The sequence below is a fragment of the Haliotis rufescens genome, unplaced genomic scaffold (assembly GCF_023055435.1).
Source record: "Haliotis rufescens isolate VD_foot unplaced genomic scaffold, xgHalRufe1.0.p SCAF_6, whole genome shotgun sequence".
NCBI lineage: Eukaryota > Metazoa > Mollusca > Gastropoda > Lepetellida > Haliotidae > Haliotis > Haliotis rufescens.
In genome coordinates this window covers 35,668,481-35,696,098 of record NW_025964334.1, presented here as the reverse complement: position 1 = coordinate 35,696,098, position 27,618 = coordinate 35,668,481, and the positions used below count along the sequence as shown (strand labels likewise).

Here is a 27,618-nt window from a genome sequence, read left to right as displayed (position 1 = left end):
ACAGTATATTCTTGACACAACAGACCATTCCTGTGACACTACAGCACATTCCAGTGACATTACAGCACATTCCTGGAACTACAGCACATTCCTGACACTACAGCCCACTCCTGACACTAAGCACAACTGCATCACAGCAGCCTAGAATACAACCAGACCTGGATCAGACAAACCATTGGTTGGTTGTACAACATGGCTGCAAGCTGTGAGGGAAACCATTGCATTTAGGTCCTACCCATAACCATGACAACTCATCATGCTCATAGTACGTAGGCATAGTCGTCAGAATCATATCCAAAGGAATACCATTATCAGTTGGCATGACAACTGCCTTTACCATGTTTACACGTTCTAGGAAGCATATATTTCACATATGTTTTACTGTATATATTATCTAGAGCAAAATAAATGGTATGAATGTCATTCATGATAGAAATTGCATTGACAGGTCTAAATTGAAAAAAAACAACAAAAAAACCTTGCAGATGTTGCACACACAAAATATCGCACTTCATACCACTTCAGCAAGTTTAGTTAATAATTGCCATGCATGTTATTTTTTAAGAACGGTAAAATTAGACCAATACAGAAATGTATAATAGCTATCTTAATGCATGACTATTCATGATAATTATGATGGTCTGCAATAAGAAGACATGTGACTATTGCAGTGATTGCTTAAATGACAACAGTAATCAGCATGATCCGTTGTAAATGTCTGAGAGTGTGAACAAAAATATTAATTAAAACAATTGTGAATCTGATGACCTTAAATTACTGAACTGATGGTTGTTAGCCATTTTACCATGTTTACTGTATGCATTTTTTAACTTCAAAGATCAGAATGTTCAAGATATTAATATCGTTAACAGGAATTACGCTACCTCCACCCCGTATCTACTTCTGTTGTCAATGTAATTAGAGCCCCTATGTGAGGTGATATAACCATTTTCCAAGTTCTTAATTACCATGATTAGTTCACAATTTCTTTTTTTATTTTGGGTTTTTTCTCACTGACCCTCATCTGGAGCCTGAGAGTTGCATCAGGCCATTTCTGTATTTTATGCCACAAATTGTTGGGTTTCATTATAGATAAACCAGTAATCTTCAATATGGCAACACTAGGTAGTCACTTGAAAGCAGGCTTTTTACCATGTTTACTGATATACTGCAAATTATTAATGTTTGAAAAGGATAAAAGGTTTAAAAAAAAGAATGAAAAAAAGGTAAGAAAATTAACTACCCTATTTGTGGATGGATTGAAAGAGGAAACACACACAGACATATTTCTATTTGGGCACTTGCTATGATAGTTTAATAGTGCTGTCCCCCTTTTATTATTGCCTCCATACTTGCCAGCATAATCATGATATTGAAAATACTTCTGAGTTCAGTGATGAATTATTTAAAGGAACATAAATCAAAGATGTACATGAAACTTGTTTTTTTCCTAGAGTGTTTTACATGGCCAAAAATCTCTTGAGAATAGAAACTGTTTTGTCACGTGTATAACATGACCAGTAATATGATAAGAATAAAGTGCAACAATTATACACGGCCATTACGAGAAACGTTTGTCTGTAATAAACACGGAGCATAGCATGTTTAGGGTAGTATGATTCACTGATATATCAATCATGATCAAAGTTTAGACGTCTATCATCAATTTCTTGATAAATTCAAGATGTTACATTACAAAGTTATTAGTATGCTTGCATATGGTGTCTGTGCACAGTTAATTTAAGTGCATTGCAATATGTTACTGTGTTTGGCATCATGTTTGTTAAATTCCATCCCAAAAACATGGATATCTTTGTTCACATCAAACTTTTTGATCATCCACCATCAGCATCTTTCATTTCACTCTGCATCACGACCTCACTATCGTGATATGTATGCCGGAATATAGGGCGAGAAAATAATTTTTATTTTCACTTCAGAGTTGCCATTTTACCTAATGGTAGAAAAAATGTCCCTAGTCCTTCCTACATTTTACTCGTCTCTAGACTCAAACCCTGGAATCCATTTAAATTTCTTGTGTTTTTTTTTAGTTATATCTGTTGAATTAGGTAATAATAATGCATAATAATGACTAAAATCTACTGAAATGATTATGAAAGAGAATTTCAGAAAGTGGACATTGGATTTCTGAGAAAATTGGTTGAAGAAATATGGTAATTCAGTGCTGGAAATATTAGAATAAAACAGTTTGAATTTGATGATGAAAACTATCTTGAATAACCACAAAATGTCCAAGGTTGCTACACGAGCAAGTAACATGTTTCTCTCCATTCAAAGTAATACAATATTTCATATCCTATCAAGAATGCATTGCTACAGAACATAACATAAAAACTATCACAATCTGCAGCAGCTGTTTGTTGATGAGAATCTATCATTCTGCATTATCAGGGATTTATCTAGGATTCCAAACTAAATGCCCTTGGCAGCCAAATTTTGAAATAACAATATCTTATTAAAAAATGTGATTTTTTCAAAATCGTATGTAGTTTAACACTCTATTCAGTGCTGTAAAGTGTAATGTAAAACTAAGCATTAAAGTCCATTCCTCTTCCTTATCTTGTTATATCACCTCTACAACATTACTGCATCTACATTAACATGAATTGGAAATTTTTTAATTCCATTTTGGGAATTGTCACTGACATAATTTTTTGCCACCGACTTAGAATGGAATATCAGACCCTGAGCAGGTCTAGATAAATGCCTGATTATGTCAAACCTTTATAGGTCATTCTAAATGAAACTGCATAATGTCAAAAATAACTAGACATTAACTTTCATGCAAAAAACTTGTCTAATATCATCATGATTATAAGTACAAATCGATAACAAATAATCACGTGTCACACACTACAATGAGGCCCTTCTCACATAGACTGTTCATGGTTACACTTTTATAACCTTTACCATGTTTAACATTGACCAGAATTTGTTGGCAGTCCAAAGAGTGAAAAATCTACTGGTCAGGGTTTTGCACGATGCACAAATGTGCGTCCAGTGCTCACAAATGTAGAGGATCAATGAAGAAAAACAAATATACTGTGTCCCGAGGGATGCACAATAATTGTTCATTGTACCTACAGTGCTTGATGAGCAGTTATGGGTGTCTGTTATTTCATCCATCAATCACGACTATTGAACACATGACCACGGATTCATTCAGGCTCTCAAGTAATTATGAAAAGGTATGTGACACTACACCATTTCATTACTTTACAGGATCATTGTATTGCCTGCAAGGACCCTTAAAAATAATCAATTTACACTTTTGTAAGTCAAGGTAAAACCCTGACTGGTCCTGTGTTACAATGACAACTAAATTACATAAACTTAAAAAATATATACCGTAATTGACGTAATAAGCGCCCAGGGCGCTCTCAAAATTAGAAATAGGGGGCTCTAATTGAAATATTATTTTGGTGAAACAAAACAGAGTTGAAAGATAAATTTTGTGGTTTATGCTGACAGCCTGAAATGTTTATGTACGGCAGATATATTTTGCCAGAGTTTAATTGCCCATAATTAATGGTGCATATAGCACAGGATTGAGTTGAATGAATAAGTCTTGTTTACATTGATCAATCGGAAGGGGTGCTAATTTGGATTGTTCATGTGCCAATATATTAGCAAATATCACCGTGGACGCTTATTACAGCGGGGGGCTTATTACGTCGAATACAGTATGTCATGCTGCCTAGGTAGCTGATTATGTACAGAATGGTGATAGACTTCTGTTTCAAGTCAAACCAAAATCAACAAGTTCCCCCATTGAAATCACTTCACTTGTTTTAGAAGTCAATTTTAGTGTCAAACGCTGTTTAATGATGTGTACTATATATCAGTGTAAGGGAAATTGAATGACTTGCACCAGGTGCATGTTGTTAAGAAATCCTAGGCAAAATCAGGTTGCACCCTGGTCTCATAAATTGACCAAAAGTTGAAACAAAGATGTATAAACTAGTCTAAATAAATAAATTTCACATATCTGATGACTGCATCACAATTTTACATTAAATTAATGATGTTTTGCTGTAAAACCTGAAAGGAACATGAAAATATAATCTTGAAATACCCACAGTATAATGACAAGCCCAAGGAAGCTTGACACTTAACACAAAACACAGGTGGTACTCAGGTAGTAGTGTTCATGGTGTAGTATGGTACATAAAGCTGAAAGGTATCGCAGGGTCCAGCTTCTAGTTGTCCTAGACAAGTATTCGATGAGGGAGTTTCATTAAAATGTATTTATTTGCCTGTCACAATTTCAGCATGCTAAGGGTTACCCTTTTGTATATTTAGGGTAGTTATGAATGTCAAATTTTCTGACTTATTTTCCCTTATCAAACTGTAAAACATTTTTCAAATTAACAGCTCCAGTTAACTAACACATCTGACCATGTACCTTTGATTAGATGCGAGAGTTGATTCTGCAATGAAATATATCTTCAGACTATCAAAATCTACTCTTGCTAGAGATGTTGAATTCACACCTGGGCATCATAGATTTGAAATGCAATGCTTGAACATGTTGAAAGCTAACAGTAAACCAGGGTTAGAAATTGGCACTAGTCCTGTAGGCCTAGTCCTTGCCAAACTGCCCAATGGTAAAGGTATCATAAGGACTAGTAGAAATGTGCCCTTTTTAAGGGTTTTGCTATACGTTATCATTATAAGGACTAGTGGACGAAAACTGTTAGTTTCTTACCCTGTAAACTGTGGAAAAGTACTGGCGGTAATAATGAAACTAAATACCTGTCACAGTTGCTAGTTCGTCTAAGTTAATTGGCATACTATTACTTAAGAGGGCGATGCCGGGACGCTTGCATTCCGAGTCATTGCATGGCACTAATGGATTGGAATACGCTTGTGTAATATAACCAGGAAAATACAAAAGAAACTAGTGTTCATTCAATTTCAACTACTGTTGAATAAAAAACCATTTACTTCAAATGATGAAGTTGTATTTTCTCAAAAGAGAGTTGTGTCATAATCTCCATCACTTGTCAAAAGTTTCACAGGACGACCGTCAGCTGTCTCACAGCCTAGCAGACATCTTTTCAGAAACGCTCACAGATGGGGTCCGTATGACGGGACCGATATGGTACGATACAGATTATATGTATGTTGAAATAACACGTCAAGGATATTTGGGTTAACAACAACAAATTAAGTCAAAATACTCTTACCCATTTCGTGCAATAGAGCCGGAAACCCTTGCTTTACATTTGATTTTATCCGATCAACCCACGCAGAATATTTATCAACGCAAAGCTATCAAGTAAAGCTGTTGCCAATAATTTTATTTTCGTATAAATAAAAAAGCAATCATTTAACCTAAAAATGTTTTATTATCAAATTATTGATTAAAACGATTATTACTATAGTTCCATAGAACTAAATGATAAAGTTCAGTAGTTTTCACCATACGGGATACGAAACTTGACCTTAGCAAGATATAAGAATAGCGTAACAACTAATTATACTTGCTATACAACGAGATCCGAAACGGTACCGATATAAGTTTTGTTGTTTTCATTATGTATATTTTGTTGTTTATCTATTTGTACCAAATGACAACTGTGTCGCCGTGTTAACTGACATAAATCAAGAGCAATCTGGAGAAGGTGTCTCAGACGGAAGAACGTAGTCTTCATGGTCTGGTGCCCACCTGGGCCCACTTGCACAAAGCGATCTTAGCGCTACGACTATTGTAAGCCTATGTTAAAGTATGGGAGTTACGATCATCTTAGCGCTAAGATCGCTTTGTGCAAGTAGGCCCTGAAGTGGCTTGTGTAAACGTAAAATTGAGATGTTTTCTTTGTGGAGTTATCTGTTATTGATAGATTGACCCAGGTAATTAAACTTGATTTAACAGATTAAACTTATGTTTTTCTATGTCCAGGTACGGGGTTAAGAGTTGTGCATGTATGACGTCTAACCCAATTCCACGTTCAGGGACGCAATATAAATACAGCCAATCGTCCCTTTTTACCTACACAAATTTGGACCAATGTGTAAATTGTGAATTTACATAGGTAAGCTAATTCGCCATTTAGCCTATATCCATGTACGCTACTTCTTACTTGGATAACAAAGGTTTAAAACTATTGAAACAAATCATTGACATTTTTTAAACGTTTCCTGTACAGCCAGCAATAACGCAAACAGATTGATATCTGTTGGGAGTTAAAAAAATTGCCACTCTTTGATGTCGTTCAAACACACCAAACGGTCTAAGGGTTACGTTTATTCCAATTTGTTTCACCGTTCCTAGCAAACTTTCAAGATATTACGGTTTTTTAAATCGATCCCCGGTTTAAAAAAAAGAGGGCATGAGTGAACCAAAGGTAGAAAAAAGATAGGCCCGTATACAGCTAATAACAGATATAATTATAATATAATCCACTTATTTAAAAAAAAACGTCTTCAATGTTGGCGTTTGCTATGAATAGGATCGTGGGTATTATAGAAAAAGCTACTGTATGCAAATCGAATGTGATAGACCATCTCATGGTGTTAGTCACAACAAACATTGGATAGGAGTTGTTAGGATACTTGCATTCTAAAAGAAGACGAAATGGCGGCTGCTAGAGATGCATTCGCGATATTCTTCAAGAAAGATAAGGTGCGACTTGCTCCATTTGTGTAAATGTTTATATACATGTATCTTAAACATAGTCTGATCGTAATACATTTCATGACATGTTCTTTAATTGTCGAGAAAATAACAAAAGTAACCGATGTTGTGAAGCATGAATCATCGGGTTTCCTGTAGTCTTTTTGACAAGTCTGGTTACCGTGGTTGTCACCTAATTTCCCCCAAGATCATTAGCCGTGTGTTATATTTTCAACAGAAACCTTACTTGACATTTTAAAATTGATTTGGAAAGGCGACCTACACAGGCGACCTCGTTGAATATTTCAGCCGTGATCGCCTGACCCCCTACTTTGACATCCTCATGGGACCTATAAATACACACTTCCTCCTTCTCAATTTGAAGTAGCCTCTAAAATTTTGCGATTTTGAATTAGTTCAGTGTACTTTACGGCAAAGTGGCAACAGAATTACCTGTTATGCTTATGGAATTATATCCAGTTAAGTTTGATATATAAATTCTCAGTTGTAATTAAAGTGTATGGGCCTCTTTAGGCAGATCACAGGGGTTAATTTGCTGTTTTTAAATATGTACAAAAATGCATATTGCATTTGATAGAACACCACAACGTAATCAAAGGCTTGAATTTATTTGTTTTTTAATGCCACACATGTGATTTTGTGATAGAAAAGTGTGGGAGGGAACACTGAAAGGATAATGTGGATCATAGTATTTGTTTGTTGTTTAACGCTGCACTCTGCAGTAATCTAGCTATGTGACGATGGTCTGTAAATAATCGAATCTGGACCAGACAATCCTGTGATTGACATTATGATCATCGATCTATGTTATTGGTATATGATGATATGTATCAACAAAGTCAGTGAGCCTGCGAAACCGATCCTGTTAGTCGCCTCTGAAGACCAATTCTCACACAGATCTTCACAGGGCTGAAAGACTTGAAACCCTGGTGTCTTTGGGATATATACTTTTTGGCCTACCTTATGAATTCAGCACCACAAAAGTTTGCAAACACGTCACAATACCCTAAGACATAATCAGAGCTCCAGATAAGCTTTTGGTGTTGTGGGTATTTTACCCATGCATTTTTGAATCATTGGGTATCAGTAATTCTATCTGGGTATTCAAATTTCTGTTACCCACTAGTTTTTACACATGTGGGTATTTAAGTTAAATATTCATCTAGTCCCTGCAAACTGGTGTTGTGTGGGTTCGAGAGCTTTACAGGACTCAAAAATACCACGATACTTCCACACGAAAGTGTGATGGCAAATGATCATGATGTAACTGTCATCGTGGAGTTTGGCAAGGTTGACAGAATGCCCGTTTATAATTTCAAAATAAGATGCTGATTTGCTAATCCAATACGCAGGGTTACTTCACAATATTTTGATGATACACACAAGTTTTATTTTTGTACCGTATCTGTAATGTTCGTTGCGTATTTGATACGCTTGGATTTTATTTTACTGTGTATTTCTGCATTTCTGATGCGTATTTTACGCAGATACGCAGCTTATCTGGAGCTCTGCATAATTTGTGAAATGTTTTTGCAAAACACTAGCGAAACAATGCCCTTATAGTGATGTCAGCCGAGCAACAGAGTTGCTGGGGTCATCGAATGTGCTTAAGCTCCTTTCAGTGATCTATCAGCTCTACACACAATGCCATTGAATAAGCCCAGCGATGCTAAGAGTTTTGAATATTTGGATACTGAATATAGCCTGCAGCGGCGCATTTTATAGCAAGTGCTAGTTTAAAGCACTTTTATTTTCAATGTTTTACGTTTGGTTTCAACTTAATTCAAGGGGCTAAAAGGATCATAAATGGGAACTAATATACCGTATTCGACGTAATAAGTGCCCCGCTCTAATAAGCGCCCACGGGGATATTTGCTTATATATTGTCAAGTGAACAATCCCAATTAGTACCCCTTCCGATTGATCAAAGTACACAAGACTTATTTATTCGTGTATAATACGCACTCGTGTGTTATATGCACCATTAATTATGGGCAATTAAATTCTGGAAAAATGTATCTGTCGTATATAAACAGTTCAGTCCGTCAGCATAAACCACGAAATTTATCTTTCAACTCTGTTTTTTCCACCAAAATAATATTCTAATAAGAGCCCGCTATTTCTAATTTTGAGAGCAGCCCTGGGCGCTTATTACGTCGAATACGGTATATGTATTATATTTTTTCAAATCATTAATTTTCTTTATTAAATGCAGGAATGTAGTATTTTAGATATATTATATTGGCGCTGCACATATCCAAATGTCGCCGGCTGAACATGCTGAACACTATCTACCATGGGACATATTTTGCAAAAAATCAATTAGGATTGTGGTCTCTGGTTTTTGTGTTGTGGCTCTGGCTTAACGGATCATCTATCCTTAGGGTTATTTCATTGTGTTTGGGTAGGCTACACCTTACTCTATCCATAGCCATTGGATCCCCTTTACAATCAATCACCCTGTTTACGATCATTAGGGTAAGGTCCCTGTTTAGTGGTACCTGGTTATTGTGGCTGTGGCTCTTGCTTCACTGGTCATCTATCCTTAGGGTTCAATAATTGTGTTAGGGTAGGTCCCACGAACTCTATCCTCTGCCTTTGGACCCCCTTTATGATCAATCACCCCTTTACAATCATTAGTGTTAGGTACCTGTTTACCATGTTTACTGCCATTAGATTCTATGGTAGTGCCGAATATTCTTTGCACAAAACCATCGAGAAAGCAGGATATGTTTTATCTAAAAATAAGAATTCAAGAATCTTCTTCAAAACTAAATTTTCATGCATAGTGTCACTGAAATTTGTTTGAGGCACCTGGCAGCCTTTTGTTAATCAGAAAACACTGGACCTATGAAGCTGAAACTTCAGTCTTGTTTCTACCACTGATGACACCCCAAGGCCATCAAGCATTTCAAAGAGAATTTATTGAAAAGCATGTTCACATACATTACTCAGCTGATTTTGTTTTAAAAAAGTCTGACATTTGAAAAAACATGACAAGAGTAGACCAAAATCAGGAAATATTGAATAACAAAATGCCTGTAAACATGGTAAACATGGTAAACAGGATAAATATTTGTGAGAGAAGGGAAGATAGGAAGCATTGAAACCTCACCACATCTACAGTCTTTTGAGTCCACTAGCCTGAACTTGGCTTTTAGCATCAGTTCTTGTTCATCTTGTTCATCTTGTTCATTGTAGTGTTAAAATGGGCTATGGCTTGCTGTTCTTACGAGACCAAACAGAAACCAAACCAAACTAAAGTTGCATACTGCGTCTAAGGGCTTGGGTGCCGTTGTAGAAAAGCGATCTTTGCCCTGAGGTGATCGTAACTCACATACCTTAACATAGACCCATGAAGATCCGGGGTAGAATAGGTCTTCAGCAACCCATGGTTGCCGTAAAAGGCGACTATGCTTGTCGTAAGAGGCGACTAACGGGATCGGTGGTCAGGCTTGCTGACTTGGTTGATGCATGTTATTGATCCCAATTGCGTGGATCGATGCTCAAGATGTCAATCACTGGAATGTCTGGTCCAGACTCGATTATTTACAGACCACCATCATATAGCTGGAATATTGCCAGGTGCTACGTTAAACAACAAACAAACAAACAAAAACAACAAACAAACCTTAACATAGATTTACGACAGTCGTAACGGTAAGATTATTTTGTACAACGGCACCCTGGTTTTATTTCTATACATATTTGAATAAAGTTCACGAACCATGTTAACATTTCAGACTTTCCGTCCCCGGAAGAAGTTTGAGCATGGTACGATGAAGTACAACCTCCACAAGCAGGCCAACGCTTCCCTCAACGCCGGCATTGACCTGAAGGAGGTCGTCCGACTCCCTCAGGGGGAAGACATGAATGACTGGATTGCTGTGCATGGTAATGGACTGAACAGTTGATACGATACATCCAACCTGGAGGGAAGAGCATGCAATTTTTATATAATAATTTAAGAAAGAATTGTTTCAGAAAAGATAAGAATATACCCTAAAATGATGTTGTTTCAGGTTTTTGAAAAATTAAGATTTTGTTCATTTGATGTCCTGAGAATTGGTTGTGCCTTGGTTGAATGATGTTTTCAAAGAGTTACCTCCCTTTTCATGTTGATCTTCTTTGGAGTCATGTTACTGAAATTTCTCAACAGACTTGGTATGTTTGGTCACATATTAATTGCACGTAACCAATGCTTGACTTTGTTTTATTTTTCAGTGGTTGACTTCTTCAACAGAATTAACCTTCTGTATGGTACAATATGTGAGCACTGTACTGAACAGACTTGCCCCACGATGTCGGGAGGACCGAAGTAAGTTGACTTATCTTCCTTGATGGAGTATCAATGGGCTCGTTATACCCCTGCCTTATATCCCTGCCTTATATCCCTGCCTTATATCCCTGTGGACTCTAGTTCTCACTGGCTTGTTGTTTGGTGACTAAAGTCAGTCTTGGCAGTTGGGCATTCTGGTTAGCATTGGTTGCTGTCAGCCTATTCATGAAGCCCTCTTAGCGCTAAGATTGTTGTGAAGGTGTCGGAAGCAACAAAGATGTCAGCTAAGTATATTCTCAGTGTTTGAATAAGCGTCTGCACAGAGGCCCGTGGCAGGTAGATGTCGTGTTAGGCCTGTAGTTTCAAAGTCCTTATGGCCTGCAGTAAATTTACATGTCATTTATTCGTCACAACTAGCTGCAGTCATTTTTAGTGAGGGCCTGAAGAGTATAGCAGGGACTGCAGGTCCTAAAGTCTGTGGGTCCGCTATGATGTCAATCACTGGATTGTCTGGTCCAGATTCGATTGTATAGTTGGAATATTGCTGATTGTTGCGATAAACAACAAACAAAGCATGTCTGTAGCATGACATTGGCCGGTGGTCAAAGTCATTATCTAATGATAATGATAATGAGCTTGGACCTTCACCTAGTGAGAAACCCATGAATTACTTAAACGGCAGAACAATAGACTGTTTCACAGTCAATCGGACCAAGCCATCTACAATCACATCTTTTTCTTGGGAGAACGATACAGTCTCTGACATATGGATGTATAAGCCTACTGTCTACCAAGCAGTGGCCATGTTTGATGATGTGCTACTCATGACAAATCCCAGATGATACACAGCGGTAGGTGCTGTAATCTGCCATCTTGTTTCAGGTACGAGTACTTCTGGAGTGATGGTCTAAACTACAAGAAAGCCACAGCCCTCCCTGCTTCTCGGTATATTGCACTTCTCATGGAGTGGATAGAAACACAGATTAATGACGAGAACATATTCCCCGTTTCTGCAGGTAGGTTATGATAGTCTAGTATCATCATATCAGTCCCCGCCTCTCGGTATATTGCACTTCTCATGGAGTAGATAGAAACACAGATTAATGACGAGAACATTTTCCCCGTTTCTGCAGGTAGGTTATGATAGTCTAGTAACATCATGTCAGTCCCCGTCTCTCGGTATATTGCACATCTTATGAAGTGGATAGAAACACAGATTAATTACGAGAACATATTCCCCGTTTCTGCAGGTAGGTTATGATAGTCTAGTAACATCATATCAGTCCCCGCCTCTCGGTATATTGCACATCTCACGGAGTGGACAAAAACACAGATTAATGTTAACATATGCCTTGTTCATACACCTATAAAACCTGTTGTAAATACATTAACCCCAAACTGTTATTTGGTACAGTGTTTGAATCTTGTTCCAGAGACACAGTTTCCCAGGAACTACATTCAGGTGGTGAAGAAAATCCTCAGTCGCCTCTTCCGAGTCTTTGTCCATGTCTACATCCATCACTTTGACAAACTTGTCGCCATTGGCGCCGTATGTAAACTTTTCTCAGCACATTTTCACCTATTGTATGTTGTCAGTGTTAGAAACTAGCAGTAATCCAACAGTACTATCTAGTTTCAAATGGATAAGATAGCTATATGATTGGTTATTGCGAGTAGACTTCCATGGTGACTTCTTGTTCCTCTCAGAGGGTCAGTTTATGGAAGCCATTGTTGGAATTCAATAATATTTTTACACAATTTAATCCCTATTTGTCATGTTTGTTGCCTGTTGTGTAAAACCATAAAGAAACGACATTAACAGTTATATTAATGATGATTGTATTTTAGCATAATCCAATATGGAAGTCGCCAGTTTGAAACTATTGTTGTATAGCTCAAGAAAGTTGATCATGATTGGCTAATGTCGATTTAACTTAGTGAAGGTCATTCTGACATGAGCTGCAATGCAATTTCCTCAGATCTTTGTTTCGGGGTAGCCAGAACTAAGATCTGATTTTGATGAGATTGAAATATTCATAGCAATAGCATCCAAGTCAAAATCGTGAAACTTTTGAGGATAACAACTTCTTTATTGTTTATAACTACAATTCAGGGCTATTTCATGCCCCTTCCTCAGGTGAGTGAATGGAGAACAGACACACATTCACCTGATAAAGGTGCAACAAGTGGCCTTGAAACAGCATTAAAAACAATAAAGAAGTTGTTATCCATAAATTTTGCATGTCTTCATGTTCTTCCAACTTCTAAATGCCTATCAAAGACTTCAGTCAAAATCCTTGGTATTTCTTTTCAAAATTCAGTTCTTGATGCAAAATTTGAAAACTGAACAAAAGAACATTCTGTAATGTCTAATAGATAGCCGAGATTGTATGGCACTACAATAGAAAGTCTGTCTCTTCCATACAAATGTTGGACCCATTGAAGCAAGAGATAGACAATGATTATGACGGTAACTTTCATTCGGAGTTCCCCGCCTTAACCTTTTCAAGGTTGCATGATTAGAAATAACATTTCGACAGTCACTTTCCCGATCTGGTAAGCGATGCTCTGATGAAAGGCCGTTATGATGTGACTCGTGTCTTCAAATCTTTGTTTAGTGGTAGCAACAACTAAGATCTGATTTTAATGTGAATACTTAGGAGAGAATAATACCAGTGAACACTTGGTCCAAGCAATCTGGCCATGTTAAAGTATGGAATCACCTGTCAACATGGTCCAGTGAAATGTGTTGTAGTGTGTCTCTGATACCCTTCTGTCTGTTTCAGGAAGCTCATGTAAACACCTGCTACAAACACTTCTACTACTTTGTCAATGAGTATACCCTTGTGGATAAGAAGGAACTAGAACCATTGGTAAGATACTTTGGATACTTGCATATATGTACTGTCCAAGTGCTGCAATTAAATGTGCCAGGATATGACATAGCTGTGTCCATGTGGTTCATTGTGCTGCTATTTAATCTGTAGAGTTGTGTCCCTTATATGTGCCAGGATCTGACATAGCTGTGTCCATGTGGTTCATTGTGCTGCTATTTAATCTGTAGAGTTGTGTCCCTTTTATGCACCAGATCGGACATAGCTCTGTCCATGTGGTTCATGGTGCTGCAATTCAATCTGTAGAGTTGTGTCCCTTTTATGCACCAGATCGGACATAGCTGTGTCCATGTGTTTCAAAGTCCTGCAATTATATCTGTAGAGTTGTGTCCCTTATATGTGCCAGGATCTGACATAGCTGTGTCCATGTGGTCCATCGAGCTGCACTTCACTATGTAGAGTTGTGTCCCTCATATGTGCCAGGATCTGATGGTGGTTGATGCATGAAGAATTACTCTGCTCTTGAATCTGTATAGTGAGATGAAGTACATGTGTAGACATATTCATAAGTGCATGTGTATGTGTGTGAGTATGTCATGTGAGCCTTTTCAGAAACTGTAAACTTAGTGACAAGGTTTTATATGCTGATGTTTGTCAGGTAGCACTAACAACTATCATCCTCTGTATCTCCACGGCTCACACTTCAGAAAACTTACACTAACCCGTGGGCCCACTTGCACAAAGCGATCTTAGCGCTAAGATGATCGTAACTCCCATACTTTTACATGGGCTTACGATAGTCTTAGCGCTAAGATGATCGTAACTCCCATACTTTTACATGGGCTTACGATAGTCTTAGCGCTAAGATCGCTTTGTGCAAGTGGGCCTTGGATCCATTCCCATGGTTCTAGCAATCTCAAATTACCTGCGCTTGATTTACATTAAAGCAAGACCTTGAGATACAGAAGATGTTACAACTATTTATTCACTTACTTGTTTTTTCAGAGAGAGATGACGGAGAGGATCTGCCACTAGAGTTGCCAGCCACCGTAACAAGGTGCACATTGCAGCCTTCACCAAGCACTACCAGTGTAGAGATGCAGGGCTATATTTTTGTGTCTGTGAGCGATGGGCTAGTTTGTATGTACAGAACATACTCTGTGAAATCATGGCCTAAGGTGTCCAAATAAAGTCCAGTTTTAGGGTGAACGTTACATGAAGACTTAGTTATATCCAAATAGGCCACCGAAACAAGCAATGTTATGCCCTCACGTGGAGTTAATGCAGTACTTTATCATTGAGAAATGTTAGACTTGTGAGCACATCATATCATCTGAATGTTTCAAAAAGTGTAGAAAATTTGTCTCAGAATTTGTACATCGGAAAAAAATAATGAACATTGTTTTTTCAGCTGCTAAGCAGTAATCGTGTCACTATGGACGTATTTGATGAATGTTTTGAAAGTGTCTTGAGATTGTGTACAGTTATTGTGGAATGGTGCTTCCAAAAGTTCATAACCAGGAACAGGGAATTATCCAGGAATTTTAACCTGTGCCATATGTTCCTTAAAAAATGTTCCTTATTCAAATAAGTTCTGATTTCTATGAACTGAAAATCATGGAAAATTAATCAATTGGGAAATGAATATACCTTTGTGAATTTGTAATCAAAATTAGGAACCCTTTTGGGGGAATATGAGGCATTGGAAAAGCCTAGATAAGTCTCTGTTTGGTGTATAATAGAATCAGTACCCCGTTCATAGTCATTCCAGTGCAAGCATTTCAGATAGTGGACAGATTCTGATCTCAGAAATGTCAGATGTTTTACTGTGATGTGATACCTCTCTATGTGAAGATCTGATAACATCTCCATGGAGATTGATTAAGGCGAACCCTGAGCGAACTTTGACTGAATGATGAGTGGGTTCTTGAGCCAATCAGATGTCTGCTTTCGAAAACAATTTGGTTTAATTTTTATTTGAATTCGATTAGGAAATTTTGATTTTAACAGAGCACAATTGTTTCTTCGATCGAAACCCTTTTTGTTGAAGATGTCACAGAGTTCAGAAATGACAGTGTATACAATATCCACAGCAACTTTATGGAGCTGCTTTATTTATTTACATTTTGAACTGATTGTTTTTAATTTGTTGTCAAGATATGAAAGTCACATATTCTGATCTGAATGCCCACTTGTATCCAGAAACATTAAGCTGACATGCCGGGATATAATTGGAATACTGTTAAAAGCGGCATTAAACCCAACTCACTGATTAGAGAGTTCAGCGGACACGCCCTCCTATTGAGGGTTATCCGATCTTCATGCAGACAGGTATTCGTATTGGAGTATAAGATCTGATTTTGATTTGATTGGACAAATTGCAGCTTGATAGCTAGCATCCTTAGTGACAAATCACATCTTTAACAATCACCATCAATTGCCTCAGGACAGGTTGCTTCTGACCTTGTCAACTTCAATATCCACCGACTTGTCTCTTCCGTCGGTAATGTCCGACAGGAAGTTACAACGTTTTGTAAGCATTCATCATTTACAGCTAAACATGCAAATATCACGGCTTATAATGCTCAAAGTTTCATCTGTCATTGTGTGAAGTTAGTAGCATCAAACAATTTTAGACTTTATACAGTGATACCTTCTCAGGCAAGTTGTTCTGACTGTGTGTGTTAGCTTGGCCTGATGGATCGGGCGGTCAGGCCTGGTGAGTTGGTGGGTTGTGTGTCATCATACAACCATGGTGTAGATCATTGCTCACAATATCGATCACTGGATTGTCCATTCTTGACATGTTGAAATGTGGCCTGCTTGGCTGTAAACCTGTAGGCCATAAATGACAGTAGAAACATCCCAGGAAACAAAATGAGATGATATAGAGCTTTAACATGTTACATTAAAAGCAAAAGTTCTATTATGTAGAGAAAAATCTCACTCATATGATGTCTGGGCAATAATCGATTCCATTGTGTCAATGGATTTTCTGGTTCTTAATTTTCTCTGGCATTGACATTTTATGTTTATTTTACAATTTCAAGACTGTTCACCACTGTGGCCAATCAGTATTGTAATGCTCACCATTTTAAACCATATACATGTAACAAGAATGATGCAAAGGCACTGTCTTGAACCCTAAGAGGAACATCATCAGAATGGACCCATCTTTATATGCATAACATATTTGTGATATCATTTTAACATAAACTGTTACTCTTGCCTGAGGAGGTATTTTCTGTGTTAGTTTATTCATTGAGGGTAATTTAACGAAGGAGGAAAATAGACTCTTTCATCTCTTGGTGTTTGATCATGTTGAATGTATGTATAAGAATATACAGTCCGCCCAGCCTGAAATGTAATACACCTATTTAGGGCTGTTTGATGAAGCTCTAGGGCCCTTGACGAGCATTCTCGTTTGTGTATACTTTCACACTGTAGGGTGATTTAAGACAGCTTTAATGAAGGTGTGATAATGTAGACAAGCCTATTAAAACATTCTTGTCTTGATCAAATTAGGTTGAAAGCTAATATTTCATTCATGAATTTCTTGTATATTTTTCAATTTTGTCTGCAGTAAGATGGATTGATTTAGAAAGGTGAGGGGTTTGTATCTTGTCTATATTATCACACCTATCAAGTACTATTTCCACATATAGTGGTGAAATCTCATTCATGCCAATCCACTATCATCCTCACCACACAGGGGATATTGCATTTTGGTCATCTACTTACTAGCCCTGGATTCCCTTCTAACATTTCTAAACCAATTTTTGCAGCCAGTGTCAGTATACCAATGTATAAGCAGCATCACTGCATATGAGAAAGTAGTTTTTCTTGGTTAAAGATCAAATCACTATAATTACTATTTAGACTGAGATTCAGTCTTTGTTTTACCTTAAAAGAAACAGTTTCTTGTATTTTGTAACTCCAAGATCAGAAATGAGTTTGCGTAAGCTGTTTAACTGGTTGATGATCAGAGTGCAATGGCCTGAAGGATGTTATCCTGTTTTGCAAGTACTATTCATCCCTTTCGCGTTATCACTTCACAGATAGTGTGACTTGCTTGTGACTGTATTCAAAACTGAGACAAGGCCTCAGCCACACCGAATGCAGGATAGTTGGATTTTGAAAGCTACAGACCCCACCAGCTCAAAACCTGTTAGTTTTGCGAGCCAATAAAGATTTTATTTATTTAAGTATCTAACAATGCTGTAATGCAGGTGGATACTGTCAGTGCAAGGGAGATAACTTGTGTATGAATAAAGAAAATTAAAGTAGAAATTGCCAGTTAAGATTTACATAAACAGTTACATCTTCCTTAGTTAAAGATGTTTTAACAGTTAATTTTATTTGTTTTGAAAAACCCCCAGATGACCTCTCATCATTAAAAGATAAGCGATCTGAGCTAAGTTTCAGTTTTTGTCGGACTCCCACAACATTTAGAGTGGTGGAGTTTGTGCATTGTGGACTGGCTCAGAACGATCTTTCTCCAAATTTTCTTTTAAGATGTATTTTCACCCTGAGTCCTTCCTGCTTGAGACATAATAGTTAAGTATTATTTTGTGAACTTACTTTTCAAACAGTGAAATAATTGAACTTTATTGTTATCTGTGAAGCATTGTGTTGTGGCCTTGTCTGAGTCTGAGAGCATCATGTTGCTGCCTCACATCTGTGACCAATCACTGTGTTACCTTGCCTAGTCATATGAACAGTCGCATCATTGCATGGCTGTTGCGTGGTGTAAATATTGTGTAGTTACCCTGTTCGTTTCAATGTCATAATCAAACATTTGTCATTCGCATTGGAATCTCAGATCTCGCATGTGAACAAGGAACTTTGTCTGCAGACTGAGTTTGGGGTCCTGTGTTTTCAAATGAAGCCGCTTCTAAGGATTAGGATGATACTGTTGAACCTTCGTAAACCAGAAACCTGCTATTATGGACAGTCCGTTGGGTCCTTGTGTCAAGAATTCTTGTCCTGTTTGTCTCAGAAGCACAGTACTTAATTTGGTCCTGATGGATTTAAACTGTCTGGACATCGTGTGGATTCTGGGTAAGAATATAGGCCCACAGCAACCTATGCTGGTCGTAAGAGGTGAGTAACTGGATTGGGTGGACTCAGTGGCTGGTTGATTGTATGTCATTATATCCCAATTGATGCTCATGATGTCAATCACTCAATTTTCTGGTCCAGATTTGATTATTTACAAAACACTGTCATATAGCTGGAATATTGCTGAGTGGGGCGTTAAACAACAAACAAACTGTCTGGATTAACACAGTTCTGGTTTATTTGAATTTTTTACAACAGCACTGTCATACCTTCATGAAATGGGGCCAATGTTTAAATCTGCAACAACTTATAACATAAAAGAACACAACTTATTTTATGGGGTTATGGAAAATAAGGGTTTGTTCAGGATTTTGAAAGAGAGCTTCATTTAAAAATTCCAGAACTCACAACATCAGTCCTTGATCAGTCCGTGATCAGTCCGTGTTATATTAAATGATGAAATATGGATCTGCTGGTGCTATAGGAGTAAGTAGATTAAGCTTATCTTTTCACTAATTTTGGGAAATGATTGTCACTCACCAGATTTTGGATGCGTATTTGCGATGTGAAATTTGATTGTAATCATCGGTACATATTTGAATTGTGACGATGAAGTTGTACTCTCTTCCAGGATTATCACACATGAATCCAACAAAGGCTATTTTTGTAGCACTCGGTGCCGTTCCACAAAGTGATCGTAGCACTTAGTGATTGATAACTTTAACTGACTTCAACATAGACTTATGACAGTTGTTGTGCTACGATCACCTTGAGGGAGGGGGCCCTGGTCTTATTTCCTGACTCTACATTTGGATGTCCTTAACAATTGATCAAGCATTTCTTACGCTAATGCTTTGGATCTGCTACAATGTTTACTATTTTCTAAGCTATATACATGATGTGTATTGTTGCCCAGTCTTATAGCTGACATAAATGTTGAGTCTTTCATAATTCCATCAGTAATAATTTTCACTGTCAGCACAGTGTTGTATTTGGTGCACATGCACTTTCGTAACGTCCTTGAATATCGGGTCAACTTGTGTCCATGTTGTTCCTATATGTACTCTGTCCATTTGACAACGTATCCTCTGATAAGATTATAAAGACTTTATTCGCTTGAACGAACTGGTGCATTGGCCCAGTGGTCAAACAAATGCAGTTCTTTTGTGCAGAGTTGTGTCCCTTAGCTGTGCCATGATGCACTGGTTGTGAGTTCGAATTTCAGATCATCCAGGTTTCTTCTGTCACTTACTTTGCTCACAGGGTGATGGGATAGCCAAGTTGTTAATGCGTTCACTCATTGCACCGTAGTCCCGGGTTTGATTCCCAAAATGGGTATAATGTGTGAAGGCAATATCTGGTGTCCTCTGCCGTGATAATGCTAGAATAGTATTAGTGGTGTAAAACCATCCTTCAGATTCACTCAAAACTTGGTGTCCTTTACCAGTCATGTCCAAGGGTCTTCATTATCTGGATAATTTGAATTGTGTGGATGGTCCAACTAGTTGTCAGGGGGCACGGGTGGCCCAGTCGTCTTAGGCGCAGCGATTCGCTGTGCAGAGCTGCATCCCTTGGGCACGCCAGAAACCTATGATTGTGGGTTCAAATCCTGGTTCGCCCCGATTATGTTTCTAGGTTTGTCAGCACCATACCCATGCTCGTGGGTTTCACCGAAGTGGTAAACGTCTGAGACCTGCATCACTTCGGGCTTTCCTGCCACATTAAGCTGACACGCCGTGATATAACTTGAATACTGTTAAAAGCGGTGTTAAACCCAACTCACTCACTCACTCACTCACTCACCCCAACTAGTTGTCCCCCCTGCCATACAGTCAGGTTAGGATACAGAGAGGAACAGCATGGACATGGTTTAACCTGGGTATTTGATGGGGAAAACATTCTTGTCGATGTAGTGATTTGAGTGATACAGTATGCTTATATATTGTTTCTTTGTTAATAACTATATACATGTATGTATGTTCGCTCATGTCAACCACTCTGGGCTCTTAGGGTAGTCCTGAACATGTAGGTTGATTGTAATAAGAATCATTTGAAAAATATAGAAGTTGGAATGGATTATGCATTGTTATCTCAAGGGAGGGAGAAATATGGACGTTTCTTATTTTCTTTTGTCTCATAGAAATTAATTTCATAATTGAATTAAAGAGTGTGATTTTTGACGACCACTGCCCAAAATATTCACTTTATGTAATACAAATATTGTGATTGATTATTCTTACCAATATGAGATCTGTGACTCATTGAGGGCCCATATTTGTTGCTTGGAGTTGAATGTTTTGTTAAGGTATTGAGAAATACTTGTTTCTAGATTGTTGTAGCTGTTTGCCTGTGCATAATCTACCGCTGTTTCCGTACGTGACAATTCAATCATATTTCAAGCTTACACTTTCAGACAAATTTTCCTGAAATTAAAACACCTAAATTATATTCTAAAATATTTGCCTTTGAAATATTTTCTCGAAATCTTTTGTTTGTTGAATATGTAAAATATGTTTTTTTCCCTATTGTGTGATATTTAAAAGTGTATTATTAATAAAAAACGTTGTTAATAATGTTCCCATTGTATTGCTAAATTCTTGGTAATAAGGTAATTTCATATAAACCTGTCCTAAGCTTTATATTTTCTTGACTAAGAAAATTATCTAACTTTTAAAAATATCTTTTGGAATGTGACGCAAGGTTTCTAGGCAGGATTGTTATCTGACAGTGTAAGCTTCCTCCCCCATGTTGAAATGTATATACTCTTCTTGTGATGGGTATTGGTCATAGGATGGTTTTCTTAAATCATAGAATTTCAGTTTATTTCTCTGTCATGCCGGTTTGATCCATTGTACATATATTCCTGTGCCTGTCTTTTAAACCATTTTGTACATTGTAGTTCACTGACTGGACAATTTTATGAAGCAATATTGTGAGATTTTAGAAAGTCCCGCCTAACAGGGTCATGTCAGATGAAGTGTGTCTTGTTTCATCGGTATTTATTGGGCCATGATAGTGACAATATGTTAATTTAGTTATCCTTAACAATCAAGCTCAGTTTACAGATATTCTTGACATTTTTGTTTCTATACTCAACTTTGCCATGTAGCATTCCATTAACGTTAAAGGTTCATGTTTATAGTGTGGCTAGATCGAGTCTATGATGTACAGCGAGATTCCAGATTAACAAATAACACCAAATCATGAGGAACCAAATGTTTTGAATCAAGTCTGTCAAGCAATGGAACACATATGCCCCAATTGCCTAAGGAGCCGCAATTTGTGCAGAGTTGTGTCCCCTAGTTGCACCAGAAACCTGTGATCATAGTACGGATCCTGGTTCACCCTGATTATGTTTCTAGGTTTATCAGCACCCTCCTTGTGCTGATGGGTTGCACCAATGCAGTGTCCAAAATACCTGCCTGCCCGCCTGCCCCTGGGGTGGTAACTTTTCTGTTGCGTTGCATTATGATTTTTTTAAGACTACTTACGTATTCAGTTTTATTATAACTCCTTGTAGATTCTCAAGTAATTGTTTGCATTATTTCAACTGAATCAAGATGTGATTTTTTTCTTATTGTTTGGGGGATTTTTCAATATTTATAATGTCTGAATGCGGGCAGGTAACTTTGAAGATGGGCAGGCAACACTTTCTGGTCACCTACCTGACAGTCTTGTTTGGTTATGCAATTATTTCAAACACTGTACCAGTGTGGTAAACGTGTTAGTCCTGAATCATGTGTGGCTTTCCTTCCATGTCAGGGTGACATGCCGTGATTTAACGGAAGCGCCGGTACTGTTCAGCCACTTTATGACATTGGTCATGCCCTCACTATGGGCGTGAACCTGCAATGTTTCTGTTAATCTTTAGTTTTAGCAGTGCTGTGATGTCTGACAGTTCTTACTCTTTAGAGTAGTGTTTTGCTCATGAAACTATTTCTATATATCCTGCAGTCCCTAACCTGTGTTACGTTCTCTGAAGGGTTTTTAACAAAATGATGCTTATTCTTCTCTCCCAGAATCATGAAATTGTCAAAGGAAACCATAGTTTGATTACATCAACTGGTTCGAGGACTCCATTGATTTGATAGTTGGCAGAATAGTCAGTTTTGAGGAGATGCGTTTATCACTGGAAAATATAATTGTGTTTTGACTTGATGAAAAATGCTCAATGTTCCTTCAGATGCTTACAACAAGAAATACTGTGTATTACAGATGTTTGGTGAAAGTGATTATTCTAAGACCTTTGTAGTTTTTTGGCTAAATCTTGTGAATTTGAAATTATGGTTGATTAATGATAATATTATTTTTGCTTATTAATTCTGTGAATTCTGTGTCATGAGAATCTGGTCTAGATAACTTGAAGTTATTTTTTTCTATGATATTTTTGTTATTTGTGTATTGATTACCGTACAGTAAGTATTCACAAACACTGTTACGTTTATTTCTTTATGCCAAGTAGGAGACTCGTATTGAGATGTCCAGCACAAGTTCCCCTTGTATAGGGGGTGCTGTTTTTGTGCTTGTGATGCTGTCAGCTCCAAGAGGGAATGCTGAGTATTGCAGAAAGGCTGTTTGTGTATTTTGGAATTACAAGCACCTTGTCTAGTGGGAGGCACTTTTTTGATGGCAGTATGAAAAGTCCGAAAAATATTTCCTGTAAAATTACTTTGTGGGTCCAGTTACAGTACCCTTTGTTACAAGAACCAACTGATGAGTATCCAGGCTGTATGTGTGTCATCATGGCTTGGTGGCATGACTTGTTGCTCGAGCCATCAACCACTGGTTGGCATGGCCCAATCTTGATTCTTAAGAGCCCAAGCGTTATGACTAGCCCCTCCAGGTTCTGAGCATCACAAGCACGAAGATTGTGTCATGAAGTGTCATCTGGTATGATTCTGCTTGGCTATTGAACCAGCATTTGCCCACTTGTTCACACTGGCCACTCTTTAACACTGTACACAGTACACCAATGTTTATAATTGAGAAACTCTTTATTTGTTAGTGAACTTCGTGAGCGTCAGTGGCCTCTTTCTGTAGTGAGCTCTGGCATGTTCTATAGACAGTGGACTTGTCTATCACTCTATGTTTCTGTCGTGGCTGAACCTCAGCAAATAAAAACGCTGTCAAATGATAATTTGTTTGTCTTCTTAGAATTGAGAATGAATACAGAATGTTGGAAGAAATTGAACACAAACATGAGATTGGAAAGAAAAGTTTGCTGTTGTATTAGAATTAGTTGTATTTGTTTACAGGTGAAACATTTTAGTGGAAGTTTAGGTGCTTCCCCTTTACACATGTCTACCCAAACCGGATGTGATGTCATTAGACCGAGAGTCCTCGGTCCCAAGCGGTACTTTCAAGTCCCACTTCACTAGTCAGTTAGTTTTGCTTATCTGACTGAAACTTAAGTGAGCTCAGGTTGTTGCCTGTTTGTCTTCTCCTCAGAAACCACTAGATCAATGAAGCTGACACTTCATAAGCCTGTTTCCACCAATAAATACACCCATATTTGTTCAGGAGGTTCGAATCTGATTTTCAATATGGCTGCCACTAAACCTATTTATGGCCATTACTAAGCCATTTCTGTTCAAAATGGAATGGACTGCCTCCGTAATTGAGTGGTAGAGTGCCCGCCTGGAGAGCGGAAGGTTGCTGTTCGATCGCCTGGCCGCGTCAAAACAAACAACATACTTGTTACCCTTCCAGGAGATGGCATTCTTCATACACTTGTTCAAACATCTCTTTACACAAAGTAATTATTATTAAAGACCGCCTTCATTGTCTAGTGGATACAGCGTCTGCCCAGAGAGCGGAAGGTTTCAACCCCGGCCGACTTAACAAAAATTCGGTAAAAGATGGCACTTGTTACCTTGCCTGGCGCTGGCATTAAGGGGCTAAAACAAGGACTGGTCGGCTCGGAGTCAGTATACTGTGTCTGTATCCATGTTACACTGCGGCATGGTACTTCAGAGGGCTAGCACTATAAAACCGGCATTACCCCGACTAGTAAAAGCAAGCACACTCACGCACGCACACATATGTGTAATTATATTGAGCGCAACGTTAAATCCCATTTTAGCTCACATAAGAAAACTCTGATCTGGCAGTCTATACTCATTTCCGCTCCAGGAAATTAAAAGACGAGGGTTCCTTTAATACTTTGGGGTTCTCTTGTAGAATGAGTTTTATTAAACCTTACCCATAACTATTTCAGGGACTTTTACGTGTTAGTCTAAAACGTTACCACACATTCTCGTTCCTTGCATGTTGCTTCTTGAAATTCATTTTACAGACGAATGCCCGGCCTTTCGGATTGGCAGAAAGCGGTCGATCAAAAAACGTAGAAAAAAACAAAACAAAACGAGAGGTGATGTATCATGAAACTCAACCATTTTCCGTAACCAGCGGTACGGCTTGTGGTGTTTTGATGAGAGCGCCTTCTAATTGAAACTCGATACCAAAATTGGATTGCACGAAAATCACATCCTACTCATTTATCCATAGCCACCTAATAACGGATCATCAGGTGCAGGGTGATATTAACTGACCAACAACCGAGCAAACGCGTCGTGTTCAGCACAGGACAAAACGAATTATGCAAACAAACATAAAATTGTGCTACCATACATTTATGAGTGATGCCATTAAAACCTGATGGGAAACTCACAGCCGAATGCAACCAATAACGGTTATTTCAAGATCAATCTCTGAGAGCTGGCTTGAGGCATCGGCAGTTGGGTGTATGTATTATTGAAACAAAGCTTTGCTATTTCATTCTTGTCAGTCCCTGTGAGTGTAGTTAATAGCTCGTCAGAAATACGAAATATCCCATTTAAATATCGTTTAACCTGTTAACGATCGCCGCAACGTTTTAATCAACAGAACTGTCTTGTTTGTATAAACCATCTACTTTAGGATGAGATTTTCCACGAAAGTGTCTTGTCAACAAACAGCAAAATTCAAACAATGGGGTCGACGCAGTACTAAAATATGACGTTATACTAACGTTAATGTGTTTGAATAATGTAAAATAATGTTTTTTGTGTGTGGTGATTAGAATAGATTACAGTTGGTTTTCCTTTTCTACACTTCCGAAGATATCACTTCTCGAGCTATGTCTCTGACTCAGAAGGTCAGAACTGAAGGTCAAATATGATATTTTGACAATGGTTCCTAATTGGTTGTGTTGGAGAAGGACTGGTGGTGAGGGTTTAAGATTATGTGACCTACATGGAGACGTGCTTGATACCATCCTGCAGTTTAACATGAATACCCCACTCAGTATACTGACTCCGAGCTGACCAGTCCTTGTTTTTATGATCATACACTCACTCACTCACTCACTCACTCACTCACTCACTCACTCAATTAATAAAGCACGGTTGGGCCTAACGCTGTGCAGAGTTGCATCCCTTGGGCGAGCCGGAACCCTTGGATTGTGGGTCCGAATCTCTGTTCGACCTGAGTATGGTTGTAAGTTTGTCATCACTATACCGAGCTCGTCTAAACCTTCTGAGACCTGCATCACTTCTGGTTTTCCTCCCACCTTCCGGAGCGAGTGAATTAAAATTTAACGTCGCATCAGCACTATATATCGACGAGAACAAGTTTTAATAGCTACAATCACTTCATTTATATACATCAAAGGCATGCTTTGAGATTAACTGAGTGAGTGAGTGAGTGAGTTGGGTTTAACGCCGCTTTGAACAGTATTCAAGTTATATCACGGCGTGTCAGCTTAATGTGGGAGGAAAGCCCGAAGTGATGCAGGTCTCAGACGTTTACCACTTCAGTGAAACCCTAGGTATGGTGCTGACAAACCTAGAAACATAATCGGGGCGACCCGGGACTCGAACCCACGATTATAGTTTTCTGGCGGTCCCAAGGGACGCAACTCGAACAGCGAATTGCGCTTCTGCTGATTTAACTGAAATACTGTTCAAAGTGGCGTTAAAGCCAACTCACTCAAGGAACTAACACCAACTACAAATTGTCACTTCTATAGTCGGCAACAAGTGTTTGAATTAAAAAACACCAGTCTCAGTGTCATGCATACCCATAGGACCCGTGAAGATCCCGGGTAGAATAGGTCTTCAGCAACCCAAGCTTGACATAAAAGGCGACTATGCTTGTCGTAAGAGTCGACTAACGGGATCGGGTGGTCAGGCTCGCTGACTTGGTTGATGCATGTCATCGTATCCAAATTGCGTGGATCGATGTTCATGGATTGTCTGGTCCAGACCCGATTATTTACAGACCGCCGTTATGTAGCTGGAATATTGCTATAGAATATTGGAATAGTGCGGCGTTAAACAACAAACAAACAAACACACATATCCATAGCACTCACGATAAAAAATAATCACACAATAATGACGTCACGCGGAAAAGGTGGCAATCTTGACTTTATAACAGACAAGGGTTATGATCCATAAAGCATTCGTAGCGTTACGACCTATCAATAGCTATATAGTTTCTCATAGGCGTACTGGTGGCACGGGTGGCCCAGTCGTCTAAGGCGCCGCGATTCGCTGTGCAGAGTTGCGTCCCTTGGGCACGCCAGAAACCAATGATTGTGGGTTCGAATCCCGGTTCGCCCCGATTATGTTTCTAGGTTTGTCAGCACCATACCCATGCTCGTGGGTTTCACCGAAGTGGTAAACATCTGAGACCTGCATCACTTTGGGCTTTCCTCCCACATTAAGCTGACACGCCGAGAATAAATTATGTTTAAACTAAACTAATAATTATATTACCACTTAGGGGTTGAGGGGTGGTGG

At 38.4% G+C, this 27,618-nt stretch overlaps 2 protein-coding genes across 3 annotated transcripts in view; one reads left to right on the top strand and one right to left on the bottom strand.

The window, feature by feature from the left end:
• Window positions 1-5,319, bottom strand: part of LOC124148525 (RUN domain-containing protein 1-like) — a 43,369-nt gene extending 38,050 nt beyond the window's left edge. For both annotated transcript variants that reach the window (XM_046519638.2, XM_046519639.2), the window contains exon 1: window positions 5,211-5,319. In XM_046519638.2, coding sequence (XP_046375594.1) covers window positions 5,211-5,214 — 4 coding nt within the window. In that variant the 5' untranslated portion in view covers window positions 5,215-5,319. The remainder of the gene's footprint in view (window positions 1-5,210) is intronic.
• A 1,244-nt stretch (window positions 5,320-6,563) lies between these two features.
• On the top strand, window positions 6,564-23,972 carry LOC124148524 (MOB kinase activator 3B-like). The gene is made up of 7 exons (XM_046519637.2): window positions 6,564-6,649; window positions 10,405-10,555; window positions 10,886-10,979; window positions 11,823-11,956; window positions 12,374-12,489; window positions 13,727-13,813; window positions 14,780-23,972. Exons 1-7 carry the CDS (start codon window positions 6,602-6,604, stop codon window positions 14,807-14,809), a joined length of 660 nt encoding a protein of 219 aa, XP_046375593.1. The 5' UTR covers window positions 6,564-6,601; the 3' UTR covers window positions 14,810-23,972.
• Window positions 23,973-27,618: the final 3,646 nt, after the last annotated feature.